The sequence below is a fragment of the Chlamydotis macqueenii genome, chromosome 3 (genome assembly GCF_036417535.1).
Source record: "Chlamydotis macqueenii isolate bChlMac1 chromosome 3, bChlMac1.mat, whole genome shotgun sequence".
Classification (NCBI taxonomy): Eukaryota; Metazoa; Chordata; class Aves; order Otidiformes; family Otididae; genus Chlamydotis; species Chlamydotis macqueenii.
In genome coordinates, this window is record NC_141558.1 from 50542302 (window position 1) to 50556361 (window position 14060).

The 14060-nt window shown below is 41.8% G+C and overlaps 1 protein-coding gene and 1 long non-coding RNA gene across 3 annotated transcripts; one reads left to right on the forward strand and one right to left on the reverse strand.

Annotated features, from left to right (window-relative positions):
- Positions 1–2199: 2199 nt before the first annotated feature.
- On the reverse strand, positions 2200–2936 carry LOC147601241 (uncharacterized). The gene is made up of 2 exons (XR_015258288.1): positions 2797–2936; positions 2200–2691 (listed from the first exon to the last, which is right to left on the reverse strand). It is a non-coding gene; the product is annotated as an uncharacterized LOC147601241 (long non-coding RNA).
- On the forward strand, positions 2895–13674 carry GTF3C6 (general transcription factor IIIC subunit 6). 2 transcript variants are annotated; one of them, XM_086745827.1, is made up of 6 exons: positions 2895–3029; positions 4236–4316; positions 8843–8906; positions 10213–10257; positions 10395–10505; positions 13024–13674. In XM_086745827.1, the coding sequence occupies exons 1-6, from the start codon at positions 2964–2966 to the stop codon at positions 13317–13319; spliced, it is 663 nt and encodes a 220-aa protein (XP_086601953.1). In that variant the 5' UTR covers positions 2895–2963; the 3' UTR covers positions 13320–13674. The 2 variants fall into 2 exon arrangements, with proteins under 2 accessions (XP_086601953.1, XP_086601954.1); XM_086745828.1 differs by lacking the exon at positions 2895–3029 and adding an exon at positions 3404–3840.
- The last annotated feature ends 386 nt before the right edge of the window (positions 13675–14060 follow it).

Consider the following 14060-nt stretch of genomic DNA (forward strand, 5'->3'; position numbering starts at 1 on the left):
GCAATCACTTTATGTCACATCATCAATTCTAGTTACACTTCCAATTTAAAATAAGCCTAGAAACTACAACACCCTTCTCCTGAGGCAGTCAGGTCAGGCAATAGTACAGATATACAGACTCTCTCTATACATGGTGTGCATATATACACACATATATCAACTATTATAATTTTTAAATACTAAATTCTGTGGGTTTTCACTTCATAATACAAAAGGTTTTCGACTAGAGGCACTCACAGTCCAAACAGCCAGATGAAACTTAAAGACTTAAACAAAGACTCTGTCTTACTCTGTTTTTTTACAAAACACGTAACCTTTTACTTAGATAGACTAGTGCCAGGGCCTCACAAAGAAAATTCAAGAGGGAACAGAGAAAGGGCAATTGCCTTCTCCAAAAGGATTGAGAAGGAATTCCAGGCATGAAGATCAAAATCAAAAGAAAATGGAAAAACGAGACAAAGTAGAAAGCCAGAACTTACTCATTATGTGTTTCAGTGAACTGTCTCCGATTTCCTGTAATGTAATTTAACTGCAACAATGCTTATTTGCTAAAATAGATGGGCCAAGTCTCTAATCTATGAACTTCCACAAATGAAATTTGCAAACTACAGGGCTCAAAACAAAATGTGCATTAACATGCTTAAATTGCAAGTGAACCTACTGAAACTAGTGTATACATATTATGTACGTAGGTCTCAAACATGATCATTTATTTTAAAATTTACCATTTGGTTGTCACTGACTTAAACTGCCCTAAGTGCCACCTAGGTACTTGCCTCTGGCAGCGTGTGCATATAAATCTGTTCAAGTAGCGACAGGATTGTTTGCTGAGGTCTCAGAAACCCCACACGTGGATTCTCAAACATGTATTTCCATATTTATCTCATCAAGTAGTTCAGTCTCCATGGCAGATTCTGAGGAGTGTCTCTTTTAAGAGGTAAGTTGTTGAAATACTCTTGCCGGGATATGCTAGACCACGGCAAACCACTAATGCCCATGCAAAGTTTAGCCTGACAATGAGGTAGGCTCTTCAAAAAAGACTTTTGGCACTAATGCACCAAAAATTTCCCATCATCCAACTGCACGCCCTGACTCATGATAACGAGGAGACTGAGATGACCCCAGATACTACATGACACTTAGGCTGCTGTAAAAGCGAATAAATGTACTGGCTCCTTCATCGGGAGTTCATGCCAGCCTCTGATTTACACAGGCTGATCTGGCAGGCATTTATGTTCTTGTAAGGGCTTTCTGTAGTTTCAGTTAAGTCACTTAACCTCCTCTCATCTATAAAAAGAGAATGATGGTATTAATGTGACGTTACAGAAGAACTGTCAGTTCTGACAATTAAATTTTAAATATATATTCAGAATAGAGAGTTTCTTCTGCTTTATTGAGGCTTTTTTTTTTTTAACCACAATAAAATTATCTGGAAATAAGAAAACCTGATGCAGAAATGTAATTGCCCAATATAATGATTTAATAAATGGAAACTAGTAGTTAAGAACTATTGAAAGACTGGGTTTGGTATACATGTACTCATACAGGGTAAGATCAACTAACTAAAGTTACTAACATTTACACACAGCTTTAAAAGAAGCTCATTAAAAACCTCTATCAGAAACACTGAACAAGCTCTCTAAGTATAATTTTATTTATCTATCTCCTTCTAGTGGCAGAACATGAAATCAGATACTCAAGTACTTATTTTTGTTATTTTCTAAAACCCTTAAATACAGCAGTCCACACTAAGCAAATGACACAAATGATTATTTTAAAATATGTGATCATTACCACTTGTAATATACCAAACATCTGTTCCACAGCTATTATCCCCTGCAGTCAAAATTCAAGCCTTTGCAATTCGCCTGATGAAAAGGTAACGTGCCCCAGCATCTTCTTCTGTATTGAGAACTAATCCAAATTTATAGGCTGTTCTTACCACAGCAGTACACAATATTCTAAAACAAGCCTTAAGAAAAGAATAATTAAAAACATGAAGCAGGACAGAAAATAAGATGGAGCATAATGCTGGCTTCCCAAAGAAAAATCCTGCTAAACTTACTTGATATGTTCAAGATCAGTGATTTTTCTAAGAAAAGGAGAAACGCATTAGATCACACATATCTGGACATTGCTACAAACACTTGACATGGTGCTACGCTATCTATGTTGATCTTACATAAGATAGAAGTTCAGTAGAAGCTGGAAGAAAATCTACCGTGAACTCCCTTGGGATCAGTTTTTATTTAACATTTTGATGAATGACTTTGACACAATTAGTAGGAAAACACTTTTGGTACAAAATTAGCAACACAGCATACAGAAGAAAAAACAAGGAAGAATTACATTACAAAAAGTAGTACGGGACTGAGGATCATGGACTTCAACATCCTGCATTTAAAATTAACACATTGTCGCAGAAATCCCTGTCAGATGGAAATCAGACACGAATGCACTGAAACCTCACAAGACAACCAGAAAGAATCAGACACAGGACATGAAAATAGCAAATACAATTTAAGCGTGCACAAAGCAAAACATTTCCCTTTCTTTCACCGAAGAAGGCCCTGGCAAGATTTCCTCTGCAATGCTGGCACACGAGAAGGGAGATGAGCGGCAGACACAAGCCCCCAGGATGAAGAGGGAAACCACGACTCTGCCTAGCAGGGACGGAGCGCCTTCTTCAACCTGGAAAACGAGGAATGAGCAACGGGGCGGCTCTGCCAAAGTGCTGGGTCTGTGGAAAACCTGGGAAGTGGAACGCTTCAGGGACACGTCGCCCCTTAAACAGACCTGCTCCACGACTGCAAGGCGCTTCCCGCCCCCGGGCGAGCCCTCCTCAGCAGGGCGGGAGGCGTGACTGGCCGCTCTCTAAGATGGCGGCGCCGGGCCCACGTGGTGCGCGCTGAGGCGGGAGAGGAGTAGGGGGTGGGGGGGGAAGCGGGGCGTTCACTGGCGACATGGCGGCGGCAGAGAGCACGGAGGAGGGCGAGAGGAAAGATGAAGCAGAGGAAGAGGAGGTGGAGGTTGGTGGCTGCCGGCACTGGGACGCGCTCGCCGGCAGTTCCCCTTCCCTGGAACAGCCTTAGGGACAAGGGACGTGCCTGGCCAGGCCGGCCCCCCTCGGGGCGTGTCCTGCCTGTGGACCCGGCCCGTCCCATTCTCCCACCGCCGGTGCGGAGCGGGCCGGGCCGGGCCGCTTGTCGGGTGTCACCGGCGGGCCTTCCTGTGGGGTCAGGGGGCCGAGCAGTTGCTCCGCGGTCCCCGTGAGGGACAGGGAGGCTTTTCTCCCCTCACTGTATCTCTGCGAGGCCTTCCCAGCTTCCCGGCAGCTGGTGCCGGCGCTCTGCCGTCGTGCTGCCGCTCGGAGGGAAGGGGAGAGGAGGGCGCCTGAGGAAGAGCCGGGCGCGGGGGCCGCCGTGGCTGCTGCCCAGGGCCTGTCGGGTTTCGCTGCCGCCGCAGCGGCCGTGTCCCGAAAGCCGCCTTGTTACGGCTGTTTTACTTCAGGGTTTCTGGAAAGCAGCATTGTCAGAAAGCGCTCTTCCAGTTTCAGTTGCTTCCTACCCCCATAACATCCGAAAATACAAACTATGGCACATCTGACACTGTGTGTATTCATGGGTGTTTAGTAGATGATGATTTTGAAAGCTGTTTTTGTCCCTGAATAAATATTTTTTTTAAGGTGGCTTTGATTTTTGTTCTTGCATTTTCTTCACCCAAAATTGTAAGGAGTTGAAAACTAATTGATTTCAAAGTAATATATTATGAAGAATTAAAAGTACCCATTTCAAGCCACACGTTGCTTAACTTAATCTCTTGCTATGATGTCTTATTTAGGTAGGTACTAAAGCTTTGGAAAAATGTATTTTGGAATATGTAGCTGGTCATATTGTTGTAATTAATAAATAATTTATCCATATAGATTCTCATTTTCAAGGATGAGAGAAGAGCTCCCTTCCTAGCTAGGAAGAAAAGGCCAGGAAATTCAGGTGTGAAACAGGTGTCTGATGGAGTAGTGAGTCACTGCGTTTCCCTGGGTAGTGCAGTATCTTCTACCATTTTCTCTAGACAAAAGTCAGAATAAGCCAGATTTGGGATCTGTTTATTCTGAGGGTCTTGGTCTTTGTATGCTGGGGTTTTTTTTTGTTTGGGTTGTTTGTTGTTGTTTGGTTTTTTTTCCTCTGAGTTCAGATACATCAATTACAGATCTACATTATAAACTTATCTTGTAGGAGCAACTGGTCATGGTGGAACTATCAGGAATTATTGATTCAGACTTCTTAGAAAAATGTGAAAACAAATGCAAGATTTTGGTGAGTGATTACAGCACAATAAGAAAGCGGTAAGTCAGTACACATGAACAAGGGACTGAGGCTGTTTCTAAATTCCTTCCAGTCAATAAAATTTATATAAATCTTTGATAGAGAATTATGTACACTGTCTTGGCTGTATTTGGCTGCATGTTGTAGGCTCTCCCTATTTCAGAAATGGCATATGGTATTTTAATATAGTATTATGTAAATGAAGGAAATATTTTCACAAGTATTTATAAACTATGATCATTATCCCCTCCGATTCAAGCTCTTAGGTTTTGGTTTTTTTTTTTCAGCTGATATATTGTAGATATTAACTGCTTCAAAATAACTTGAATACAGCTAACAGGTAAAGCCAAAATCTGGCTGAATTGCACTGTATTTACAGTGGGGTTTTTTGCAGATACTGCCTGGCAAGTTCAAGTGTTGTAAATGTAAAGGATAACTGGGTGTTAAGCATTTGGTAAACAGTTTTGGATGTTGTTTGCTTCATTGTGAGGTTATTGTAAGAATCTGGCTTACCTGTCCTTTTCCTTCTCAGTTGTTTAATCACTTTCTCATATGGGAAAATTTTTATTTGCCCTTCAAAACTTACGTGGACTGTAAGAGCTGTGTAGATACTATAAGTACTATTGGCTTGCAATTAATTTGTGGAACTAGATCCTTATTACAGACCACAAAGGTGGAAGAGAACATCCTGGAGTATGCCACTGATCAAAATATATGTGAGATGTTAAAGCCAATTCTGGAAATCTCAAATGTAGAAATACAATCAAAATTCATAAATTATCCATCACTGGATAGGTGTGCTCTTATAAGCAGATTTGCTTCCTGGATCTAACCTAAGTCACTTGAATTGTATTACACAGATGATTTGTTACTGATGGCTGAATGGCTACATATTCTTCAATAGTAAAATGGGATACTTTATTGTTCCTGGAATGCGTGGACGACAACTTTCTCCTGCAGGCGATAGAGGAGCAGACAAGGAGGGGCGCCATGCTCGACCTTGTGCTCACCAACAGGGAGGGGCTGGTGGGGGATGTGAAACTGAAGGACAGCCTTGGCTGCAGCAACCATGACATGGTGGAGTTCAAGATCCACGGGGCAGCAAGGAAACTACATGGCAAGCTCTCTGCCCTAGACTTCAGGAAGGTGGACTTTGGCCTCTTCAGGGACCTGATGGGCAAAGTGCCATGGGAGGCGGCCCTGGAGGGAAGAGGGGCCCAGGAAAGTTGGTCCATATTCAAGGAGCACCTCCTCCAAGCTCAGCAGAGGTGCATCCCGATGAAGAACAAGTCGGGCAAAAAGGCCAGGAGGCCAGCATGGATGAGCAAGGAGCTCCTGGACCAACTGAAAGTAAAAAAGGAGGCCTATAGAGGGTGGAAACAGAGACAGGTAGCTTGGGAGGTCTACAAAGAGGCTGTGCGAGTGGCCAGGGATAAGGTAAGGAAGGCCAAAGCCCTGGCAGAACTGAATCTGGCCAGGGATATAAAATGCAACAAGAAGAGCTTTTATAGGTACATAGGGGACAAAAGAAAGTCCAGGGTAAATGTAGGCCCCCTCCGGAAGGGAACTGGTGTCTTGGTTACCCAGGACATGGAGAAGGCTGAGGTTCTCAATGACTTTTTTACCTCAGTCTTCACCGACAAGAGTTCTTGTCCCACCACCCAAGCTGTAGAAGGTGCAAGCAGGGACTGCGAGGATGAAGAACTGCCCATTGTACTCAAGGAGCAGGTTCGGGATCATCTGAGGAACATAAAGGTGCACAAGTCCATGGGACCTGATGAGATCCATCCATGGGTCCTGAGGGAACTGGCGGATGAAGTTGTCAAGCCACTGGCTATCGTATTTGAGAAGTCGTGGCGGTCTGGTGAGGTCCCCAATGACTGGAAGAGAGGGAACATAACCCCAATTTTTAAAAAGGGGAATAAGGAAGACCCGGGTAACTACAGGCCGGTCAGCCTCACCTCTGTGCCTGGCAAGGTCATGGAGCAGATTCTCCTGGAAACCATGCTAAGGCACATGGAGAGCAAGGAGGTGGTTGGTGACAGCCAACATGGCTTCACCAAGGGCAGATCATGCCTGACCAATTTTGGTGGCCTTCTATGACAGGGTGACGGCATCGGTGGACAAGGGACTAGCAACTGACATCATCTACCTGGACTTGTGCAAAGCTTTTGACACTGTCCCGCACGACATCCTTCTCTCTAAACTAGAGAGACATGGGTTTGATGGACGGACCACTCGGTGGATAAGGAGTTGGCTGGATGGCCGCAGTCAGAGAGTGGTGGTCAACGGCTCAATGTCCAAGTGGAGACCGGTCACGAGTGGCGTCCCTCAGGGGTCCGTGCTGGGCCCGGCCCTGTTCAACATCTTTGTCGGCGACATGGACAGTAGGATAGAGTGCACCCTCAGCAAGTCCGCCGATGACACCACGTTGTGTGGTGCCGTCGACACGCTGGAAGGGAGGGATGCCATCCAGAGGGACCTTGACAGGCTGGAGAGGTGGGCCCGTGCCAACCTCATGAAGTTCAACCAGGCCAAGTGCAAGGTTCTGCACCTGGGTCATGGCAATCCCAGGCACAAATACAGGCTGGGCGGGGATTGGGTTGAAAGCAGCCCTGAGGAGAAGGACTTGGGAGTGCTGGTGGACGAGAAGCTTAACATGAGCAGGCAATGCGCCCTTGCGGCCCAGAAGGCCATCCGCATCCTGGGCTGCATCAAGAGGAGCGTGGCCAGCAGGTCGAGGGAGGTGATTCTGCCCCTCTACTCTGCCCTGGTGAGACCCCACCTGGAGTACTGTGTCCAGTTCTGGAGCCCCCAACACAAGAAGGACATGGACCAGTTGGAGAAGGTCCAGAGGAGGGCCACGAAGATGATAAGAGGGCTGGAGCACCTCTCTTATGAGGACAGGCTGAGAGAGTTGGGGCTGTTCAGCCTGGAGAAGAGGAGGCTCCGGGGAGACCTGATAGTGGTCTTCCAGTACCTCAAGGGGGCCTACAAGAAAGATGGGGAGAGGCTGTTTAGTAGGGCCTGTTGCAATAGGACGAGAGGTAATGGTTTTAAAATAGAGGAGGGTAGATTTAGATTGGAGATTAGGAAAAATTTTTTTACGATGCGAGTTATAGAACACTGGAGCAGGTTGCCCAGAAAGGTCGTGGAGGCCCCATCCCTGGAAACATTCAAGGCCAGGCTGGATGAGGCTCTGAACAACCTGACCTAGTCGGGGATGTCCCTGCTCCTTGCAGGGGGGTTGGACTAGATGACCTTTGAAGGTCCCTTCCAACCCTAACCATTCTATGATTTTATATTAAGAATAATGGGATCCTGTCCCATGTGTTTGGAAAAGCTCTGCTGCAGAGGAAGGGAATGAGCCAAGAGAACTGCTCTCTTGCTCTCTCACTCATTGTTTAAAAAAAAATAAATAACGACTATTTCCAACTTCTTCACAATGTAGACACATAGTAATCACAGAAGCTCCTGTGACCCTACAGTTGCACTTCTGGTGCTGGTGTGATGCTTTACACAGGACTTCATCACCTTGAGTATTTTCCAAATACTTTTGAAAGTTATTCCACTTTATAGAACTTGTATTAATTTGAGCTTAGAAAATAACATATTTTTTTCCATGCTAATATGTATATATATTAATTTCAAAAGGAGTTTAAATTGATTTCTAAGAGGAAATAACAGCACTTTAAATTTATTTACTGTAACCTAAATAGACAATTGACTGCAATTTGCTGTAAATTTTCTGATCCTTTTTAACGTTCTAGAGCATTTTCTTTACCAGTTCAGCATTGTTTGTTTTGTTGTGATTACTAGAACAGTATTGTCTGGTATATTCTTTGTATTTAGTATACTTAAAGCAACATGTATGATGATAGACTGAAAAATTGTCATTACTTTTTTTTTTTTTACCAATACACCGATTCTACAGTGAGATTGACTAAACCCTTTGTAATTGTTGTTATCACTGCTTAACGAAGCCTCCTACAAAAACAGAAAAACTGCTTCTCCCCCGACCCCTAATGTTTAACTCTCCAGAAGACCTCAGTGTCAACTGTAATGACTAAAACTACTTTTATTGCATTTTTTGAAAACTAATAAATATTAATTTAATTGTATGTCTTGCCATTCTTTCAGGAGTCTGCTGCCTTCTTGAAAGTCATAGCCTCTGCATAACTCTTTTATCCACGTCCATAAATCCTGTTTTAAAGATGTACTTTTCTTCATATGAACTTGATAGTTTGAGAAAGCTTTATAGTCTGGGATCCATTCATTTTCTCTAATGCCAAAAGCAGCTTTTTTTTTTTTTTTCTTCCCACATTTACAGTGTTATGGAATACTTATTTTACTGTTACTACCTTATGTTTTTTTTTTTTTTTTTAAACTATTTATCTTTTCAAGGAATTGATGTAATCTGGATTCTGCTGTATCTGTCTTCTCTGGTCTCATAGCAAGAAATTTGCCTGGACTAATAGAGACCTGACATATGTGCAATTTTGTCCCTCTTTTTATAGGGAATAGAGACAGAGAGGCCCATTTTACAAGTGGACAGATATGTATTTGCAGGAGAATATGAAGGTAGGAAAATTGATGTGGATATCTCCTTTTTCATGTGACCCAAAGAACTTTTGTAACGTCAGTTAATGGCACTGTGAATGGATAACATGGACCTGTGAGGTGCTGAAGTTCTGGATGGTGTTTGTAGAACACCATATAGAGCAGCACCAGTCGAAGTTCACTGCTAAATTAGCCGTGCCTCCATCTTACTTACTGGAAAGTGTGCTTGGAAGCTGACTCTAGGGTGAACCAGCTGGTATTTCTGCAGGGAAAAATGGGGGACATAAAATGCCATAAAGTAAGTGCTTGTTGTCTCCTGGACAGGAGGAGGACTGGCTGTTGTGCCAGCAGGACTGGCTGTTGTGCCATCTGTAGTTCTCCCATTTGCTTTACGGTGACATCGTTCTGGAAGAAAATGATCTGGAATCCTCCCTTGTAGTGACTTTCGGTGACTGTGATACTCCTGTCTGTTCCCGAGTTGGCAGTGTTGTTACCAGTGCTGGGTCTTTGCAAGGGACTGGAAGTCAGAACGTTCCTAGAGCTGTGCTAGTGGGTGCAGTATCTACAGCTGATAGCGTTACTGTAAAAGCCGGTCAAGAAACTCTCTAAGACTCAATTTAGAGTTTTATAAAGCTGACATTATTACAGCACTGGATGCGTGGGGGATCGCTCCACCTAATGTGCATGCTCTTGTCCAAAAGCAAAGAAAATACATAGAGGTTATGTACACATATTCATTGGTTTTCCAATAAATCATTAGTATATTCTTCACATTTCCTGGATCTATGTAGTATATTTAAATGTCCTTTGCGCAGACATAGTGAAATGGATCAGGGGGTCTCTGGTGGTTGCAGACCCCCAGAAGTCGGTGTCCTTTAGTTGAACTCTTTGTTGGTGCATGCTCAATATACATCCTAAACCTGTTGCCAAGTATTTATCAGCCCAGATTGGTTTGAAACCCTTATCCTTCTTGCTTAGGCCTTGAGCTGGTTTGAAACCCTTATCCTTCTTGCTCAAGCCTTGAGCAAAGAGATGCTTATTTAAGGGAAAAAAAAAAAAGAAAACATTGTTTTCTAGTTAAGTTCAGCAATTATTCAACTTGGAGCATCTTTTGATCTTTTCTCTATCTTTGACTTGCTCTTTTAGTCTGGTATCAATCCCTCCTTTTCTTCAAGGGTGATAGGTTCTGGCTGTGCCTGTACGTTCAAAAGGTTACAGTGACCTATTCTATTCTCAAAAAAAAAGTTAGTGAAACATTTTACTTACAGTTTCATTGTGCTTACAATAAAAACTAGTCTCTAAGACTTTCTCACTTTGTTTTCCGTAGATACCTTGGGAACCTGTGTGGTTTTTGAAGAAAACACAGAGCACGGTAATTGTGATTTGATGCCCTGTTCATTGTGGTAGCCTGAGAAGTTAAAAATAATACTTATCTTGTTTCAGTTGATAGTGGAATTCACTATAACGATTAGGTTTTGGGTATTGTTTTTTCTCCTCTTCTCATAATAGATGCTGAAGGCAACCAGAAAGTACAGCTGAAATACAAGTGCCACACAATGAAGAAGTTGAACATGACGCGGACACTTTTGACAGAGAAGAAGGAAGGAGAAGAAAATGTTGGTTAGTGCCTCCACTCTTACGCGTAGGGACATAGATGGATTATGCTTAGGAGTGTCAGCCTTGATTAAGTGTTTCATTCAAGAGCACACAGGAAGTTAGAGGAACTTTCTTCTTTAGGCAACAAATGTATATATTTAAATAGAAAAATACAAAACACCAAAAAAAAAAAAAAAAAGAGTGAGATTCCTTCTGACCAGTGCTGCCTCCAGAAGTGGCTAATAGGAGATTCCTACAGAAGAGTGTATGAGCAGGGCAAACATATGCTGATGTTCCCTGGTATATTTTTCTGTCATTTAAAAGTTTTGGCACCAGTTCTGAAATCAGAGGTGCTGTTTAATAGTTCTTCACTGATTTTTTTTTTTTATTTGTTAATTTTTTTTTACTTCCATCAATTTTTCTAGTGACTTAATGAGTCTCTGTAATTGTTGAAAACCTGTAATATCCTTAGTAAGAAGTTCCATGTTATATGTACTATGACTGAATTGTTCTTAATGAATTTGCAGTTAACTATAAACAAATATAACTTACTTGCAAAGACACACCTAGCAGACCATTCATACTGATTTTCATTCTGTAGGTGAACTCAGTGCTCATATGTTTGCTTTATTCCAGTGGTGGGTTTTTGTATGGAAGTCAGTGCTGCTTTTACATAGTCAGATTTTGAGTATCCTACTATATAGGGGTATTCATTAGCAGTACTGTAGTAGCAGTAGTAGTTGCTTTTTTTTTTTCATTTGAATGTTACTGCTTCATATTTTATGAATATGTAACCATTTTACATTAAATATGGGCAGTCAGCTGGATATTGGTCATAGGAGGTATAATATGAAGTGTCATCTAGAATCTAACCAAACATCAGCATTCTTATCGCCACCATGTACCATTTCTTCTCTCCATATAATCAAGTATGTAATATTAAACAGAAACTATTATTTTTAAAGTGAAATAGATGGGAGAATATATTGCTTAATACAAAGGCCTATGTTTTTCTGGAGGAGCAATAATTATAATACCTAGTCAAAACCACTTTGCTTCTGTACCCTGACAGAAGTTTAATGTTGTGAGTACAACATATTGTGAATTGGCAACATGTACTGCCTAAAAATCTAAGTAGGAGGGAAATCCCAGTTCTATTTGAAGTCTGTTTGGTAGGTGTTGTAAAAGCTTGATATACTTGAGTTCAGGAGAGGACACAAATTCTTACAGTACCTCTGATGTCATTCCCTATCATATTACTGGATGTTCTAAGATTTAGGTGAACAAACATTTTGTTCTCGTTATTGCATTTGTAAAATATTTTCTCAGCATTTTGAAGTATATTTAAGTTATTTTAAGAGTCTAAGGCCAGTGTTTGACACCTGAATACAACAGGAGCTGCCATACTGGGTTGAACCAAAGGTTTTTCAGTCCTGTATTGTATTTCTGACTGTGGCAGTAGTAAATGAGTATGTGGAAAGTAGGAGGAGTGGGACGTATACACAAGTAATCCTTTCTTTTGGCTATCCTTCTGGTGTTCAGCAGTTCGTGAATATCTTGACAAGAGTTTTCGTCTGGACTACTATCTCTTTAGTCCATTAAGGCTCTGTCACTTGCTTTTGAATCTGTCTGTACTTCTGACTTCTACCACTTTTTATGGCAGTCAATTTTCACATCACGTTTCTGTTTTACGGAAAAAGTGCAGCTTTAGTGTGGATTGTCTCGATTGTTTGTTTGCTTTTGTGGTTGCTACAAATGTATCATCTGGTGTTTCCAATGAATATGAGTTACTTTGTTATCAGAATTAGGCCATAAATCAATCTCTACTTGTTTTCCCAGCACAGCCTTATAAACATCTGCTGTCTCCTCCAAGTAGAATTCTAGTCTTAGTCTTTTTTTGTTACACAGGGAATTTTTTTGTTTCGCTTTGCTTTGTTTTGATTTCTTTTTTAAAGTCTCTTCGCCTGTACAGCTAACTCTACTCTCACCAACTCGTTTCTCTTTTCTAGTTTTACAGTATGCATTGTGCAGGACACAGTACTCATGACATGGACATAGCATAGTTTTGTATCTTGACATTCCTGCTTTTCATTACTTTCCTAATAATTTTATCTCCACTGTGACTGCTCTTCTGAGACCAAGCTTGTGATGTGAATGAACCATACACTCCAGTATCTGGATAAAAACCTGTAGCTGTGTGGCTTGGATAAGTTGGTTTAGCCTATGCATGTTGTTGTTAATGTATCAACAGTGAAGTTTCTTTTAATTTTAAACTGGTCGTTCTTTATAAAATAATTTTCTGTTATCCATAGCCTTATTTTTCAAGGAAAATGAATGGTTTAAGCCCCATCATGAGACTCACCACAAAAATTAGTGTTGGTCCAAATTCTTGAAAGACATCTTTCTATCTTAAGTGATTATTTTACTTAAAAGTTGGTCAGGCTCAGCCTTAATTAAACTTAAGAAACTTAACAGTTGAGTGCAGTTTTTCCTTAGTTTAACTCCTTTTGTCACTAATATCAATCTTCCTTCTTTGCATCAGGTGGAGTGGAGTGGTTACAGATCAAGGACAGAGATTTTTCCTATAGCAGGCCTAACATGATTTGCAGCTTTCTGCGTGAAAAAGAAGATTCTGAGGAGTCAGCTCAGGCCCAAGACAAATTGACGGAAGAGTCAGAGGGAGAGGTGAGTGGCGAAGGAAACTCTGACATGAATTGTGATCTGGAGAAGCAGAACAGCTTGGAAATAGATGCCTCTATTCCTCTGCCTGACAGCCCTGCTTCTGGGGCAGAGGATTCTCCTTCTGGAAGTGTTGCCTTAGACAGTGCCCCTCCGTGATATCAGCTTTGATCTTTTCAGGATTTCTTCATGGAGTTAATGGACCAGCCTTTAAATGCTAACTTTTATAGGCCATGACATGGTTTACAATTTATCTGAGCAATTAATAGTGGAAAAACAGACATTGTATTCTTGTGCATTGCTTTTGTGTTTGGATTATAGTGGGGAGGGCTTAAGTGTTTCTTAAAAATGCTGACTGGAAATGTCTGTGTGTATCTGCCTCAAAATTGAAGAGGGGGAAATGGTTACATAATTTAACCCCCTCTACCTTAGAAGGATATTGATATATTGTATAGCCTGGGTCGTTTTGTAAAAAGGAAAAAAAAAAATCAAAATAAAATCTTGAATTTTTCAAGTATAGCTTCACATTGTGTGTCATATTCAGCTGCTTCCTATGTCTGCTCTTATACTGCAGTTATTGAAAGAAAAAATTCAAGTAAGCGTGGCTTTTATTACTTGTTTGATTACTCATCAAATTGCTTAGTTTGGATTTTATCTAGCATCCTATCATAGAATGGTTTGGTTGGAAGGGACCTTAAAGATCACTTAGTTCCAACCCCCCTGCAAGGAGGAAGGACACCTTCCACTAGACCGGGTTGCTCAAAGCTCCCTCCAGCCTGGCCTTGAACACTTCCAGGGATGGCCACAGCTTCTCTGGGCAACCTGTTCCAGTGCCTCGCCACCCTCCCAGGTGTCCCCTTGATAGATCTTGGAAATCCTTTATGTGGGAAGGGACTTCAG

What these genes read in the sequence shown, in the direction of transcription:
- GTF3C6 (XM_086745827.1), top strand. Translation starts at nt 2,964, where the DNA reads ATGGCGGCGGCAGAGAGCACGGAGGAGGGCGAGAGGAAAGATGAAGCA. An exon ending in CAGAGGAAGAGGAGGTGGAG is followed by an intron (nt 3,030 to 4,235) that starts GTTGGTGGCTGC and finishes CTTATCTTGTAG; the next exon opens with GAGCAACTGGTCATGGTGGA. An exon ending in ATTTGCAGGAGAATATGAAG is followed by an intron (nt 8,907 to 10,212) that starts GTAGGAAAATTG and finishes TGTTTTCCGTAG; the next exon opens with ATACCTTGGGAACCTGTGTG.